Source organism: Arachis duranensis, chromosome 5 (genome assembly GCF_000817695.3).
Source record: "Arachis duranensis cultivar V14167 chromosome 5, aradu.V14167.gnm2.J7QH, whole genome shotgun sequence".
Lineage (NCBI taxonomy): Eukaryota > Viridiplantae > Streptophyta > Magnoliopsida > Fabales > Fabaceae > Arachis > Arachis duranensis.
The window spans coordinates 1,611,765-1,615,259 of record NC_029776.3 but is presented as its reverse complement, the minus strand read 5'-3'; the positions used below and the strand labels follow the sequence as shown (position 1 = coordinate 1,615,259).

Genomic DNA, 3,495 nt, shown 5'->3' with positions numbered 1-3,495 from the left:
TGAATAATAATAATAATAATAATAATAATAATAATAATAATAATAATAATAATAATAAACATTAAAATATATAGATATATATAAATATTCCATGGAACCATTTTAATATATATAGATATACATTTTGTCTTTTGACACACTATTGTTAACAGAGAAGATAAAATTAAAGAACTTTATGATGGTTTTGTTTTCAATCTATTCTCTCCTTTGCCACAACTCAATTTGCAAGGAAATAAAGATGGCTAACAAGGTTTACCAACTCTACATCTAAGGGTGCCAGCAAAGCGAGTAAGTTGTGCGACATATTTTCCAGGTTTTGATGCAATCTTATTTTTGTTTGACCAATTTACCAACTCAGATCCCGATTGTACGAAAAATGCTCCATTCAATAACTCATCATTTATTGATCTCCACTGCCATGATTTCCATTCTCCAATATTTGCGTCCACTCTCTTTGTTACCTTCACCATTCATCCAAAAAACATCACATTATTGTATGAGAAAAATAATGTGACTTAAAACTTACAAGTAATACAAGACAAAATGTTGTATTTTGAATTCTATAAACTCAGGTACAGTCGACCTTACGTGAAGTTGATAACTGATAGTTATTAGATGATTTGACTGATTTGACTAAAATTTCATCTAACGGCTCTTAGCTATCAACTTTACGTGAAGTCGACTGCACCTGAATTTTTACCAACATAGATATTCTACATATAACATACCTCTTTAGCATGAATATTATCCGGAGCCCAAAATCGATTGCCCTCACTAATAATAGTTGGATTCTTGTTACCACCAATGGCATACATTTGCCAATGAGTATAATCATTGTTAGCAATATGGAAAAATCCAAATCTGCACCTTGGCATTCTTTGCAGCAATCTCTTCCCAAAATGATTGAAAGCTACAGTCACTTGCATCATCTTATCAATTGTGTGCTCTTCCCTCCCACCAAACAGGATAACCTATATATCACAAATAATTACACAATTATTTTAGAACTAAAGAACAAAATGTCCATTTAAAAAAACGACTATGTTATGTGTACATATATATTTATACATAAATACATTAATGGTTGATTTTACTAATACTTACGTGATTTTGATCTGTGAAATGACTATTAGAAATGGTAATGGCTGTAGATCCCATAATGGCATCAATGAGACCATCTGCACATTTTCTCATAGAAACATGGTCAATCCAAATATTGCTAGAGCCAAAAATAGAGATTCCATCACCTTCTGTGCTTAACCTTTGACCAAAATGAGTCTCAGAATCTCTGATAAGTCCACCGGTACCAGGAACAATATTATAAATCTTAATTCCATGAATAATCACATTTTTAATGTTCTGAATGGTGATTCCTGCACCTCTAGTAATGTGAACATCAACTCCTCTTCCATCAATAGTTTTGTCACTAGTCATTATGAGTTCTTGGTTGAGTCTAATAAACATGCTACGTGCAAAGATAATCCATAATGGCCCTGTTCTTGTGACTGCATGGCGAAGAGTACCTGGTTTTGGATTAACCATGTCATTGTCTGAGGAATCAGTAACTATATAAATTGGACCATTTTTTCCACCAATTGTGTTTTTTCCAAAACCTTGAACACAATTTGCAAGCTTTTGACGATACTTTGCCCAATTAGGATCACACCTCCAACATCTATCAATGTTGTTTGTTGCCATGCATGGAACTCTTGCATTTTTACCCTTCAAGCTTCTTCTCGCATGTTTGTTTCCAACTATGTCTCTGTATTTTCAAGAAAAAAGAAAAAAAACACTTAATTATCATATAAAAAACTTGTATTTATGCTAAAATTTGTTCCTATGAAATTAAATATGTAATAATATATATATAGTTTGAGAATGCTCACTCTAAAACAGTAGAACTGAAGTTGCCAGAAATCTCGTATGGATTTAAGAAATATGCTTCTCTGTTATCTTTTTCAGCAATTGCTGCTCTTTCCTTCCAATATTCCTCATCAAAATCATTCAGGTATGTTGTATTCTCTAAGATATTAGCTTTCAAGATTGGTATCATGGCAACCAAACATAATGAAAGGAACAAGTTATACATTTCTACCATAATGATGTTTCGAATTCTCTCCCTATTCAAGACAAATTTGAAGAGCTCTGATCTTATTGGATGATGATATTTAAGAATTCTTGGATGAATGTTGAATGTAGCACTTTGTAATATATATGACTCGAATATGTGTGATGCCAGCAGAAGAAAACTATTCCAAAGCCCAATTTGGGATGAGGTTGGAAAAATACTAAACAGTGGTTAAACACACAGAATATTCTATACATAGACAAAAAATGTGTGTGAAATTCTTATTTATAGAAATGAGTAAGTAAAAAACTATCAAAAAGATCTGTTATCCAACAAATTAACTACGTGTTACTGTCTTATCTTATTTCAAATCGAAAACAAAACACTGGATAAATGTTATAACATACTAGTAAAGATTTTATTGATCCATACACACTGATTATTATTAAGTTGTTTTTTATCTTTTAATTATTAATATATATAAATTAACAAAGATTTTATTGTCGTTGTATTAAATAAATTATTTATCCAGGATTATGGGTTATGTCTATAATAATAATAATAATAATAATAATAATAATAAATAGAAATCTTCTCCATTGATCAAGATCAACGAACTAGTTCAAATGACCAATTTTACAGAAAATGGGTTGCTAAAATTCGAATTAAATATCTTAATTTTAAAAGAATTTCTATAAACAAATTGAAACTTAAATTCTCTTTGGATATTAATTTAACGGTATTTCATACAAATTAAATTTTGAGATGAAAACATTGATATTAGAGTCTAGAGACCAATGTAACACTTAGGGATGGCAATACTACCCGAATTCGCGGGTACCCACTCCGCACCGGGGCGGGTTTTTTAGAGGGGCGGGGCGAGTCGGGTTTATGTAATGCCCGCCCCTATTGTATCGTATTTAAATTTTTACTTTAATTTATGTTATTAATGTGATGATGGTTATATAAATTTTGAAATTTAATTTTATTTATTGGATTTTAATAATTATAGGGGCGGACGGGTTAGGGTTTAACGTTTTACTACTCGCGGGTAGAAGCGAGGTGGGTTCTATACGAGTTGTTGTACGGCGAGACGGGGTCGGGTAGAGAAAAAACCCGCCTTGTTGCCACCCCTAGTAACACTACAAAAAATGATGATTATCGTCGAATTTACCGTCGTCCTAGAGTTAATAGTGTAAATGGTGCCGAAAACTCCTTATAAGCGGATTTTTTTGTCCGACGCTAATTACGGGAGAACGAATTTTCAATGGATTTTGTCGAGACTGAGTTGATGATTACCGTCGGATTAATTCAACAATAAATCCTACGGTAGTATTTTTTTTGGCACAGTTTAGCTACAACTAACAGTCAAATTAAATTAAAACTCTTATTAACAAAATTATTATCAGAAATCTAAAATTACCATA

The 3,495-nt window shown here is 31.7% G+C and overlaps 1 protein-coding gene across 1 annotated transcript; it reads right to left on the bottom strand.

The window, feature by feature from the left end:
* Nucleotides 1-242: 242 nt before the first annotated feature.
* Nucleotides 243-2,098, bottom strand: LOC107487161 (probable pectate lyase 3). Its single transcript, XM_016107762.3, has 4 exons — nucleotides 1,887-2,098; nucleotides 1,105-1,762; nucleotides 729-971; nucleotides 243-461 (listed from the first exon to the last, which is right to left on the bottom strand). The coding sequence occupies exons 1-4, from the start codon at nucleotides 2,096-2,098 to the stop codon at nucleotides 243-245; spliced, it is 1,332 nt and encodes a 443-aa protein (XP_015963248.1).
* Nucleotides 2,099-3,495: the final 1,397 nt, after the last annotated feature.

Coding starts and splice junctions, on each gene's coding strand:
- LOC107487161 (XM_016107762.3), bottom strand. CDS start 2,098: ATGGTAGAAATGTATAACTTGTTCCTTTCATTATGTTTGGTTGCCATG. Junction 1,763..1,886: donor TTCAGTTCTACTGTTTTAGA/GTGAGCATTCTC, acceptor TTGAAAATACAG/AGACATAGTTGGAAACAAAC. Junction 462..728: donor ATAATATTCATGCTAAAGAG/GTATGTTATATG, acceptor TGAATGGTGAAG/GTAACAAAGAGAGTGGACGC.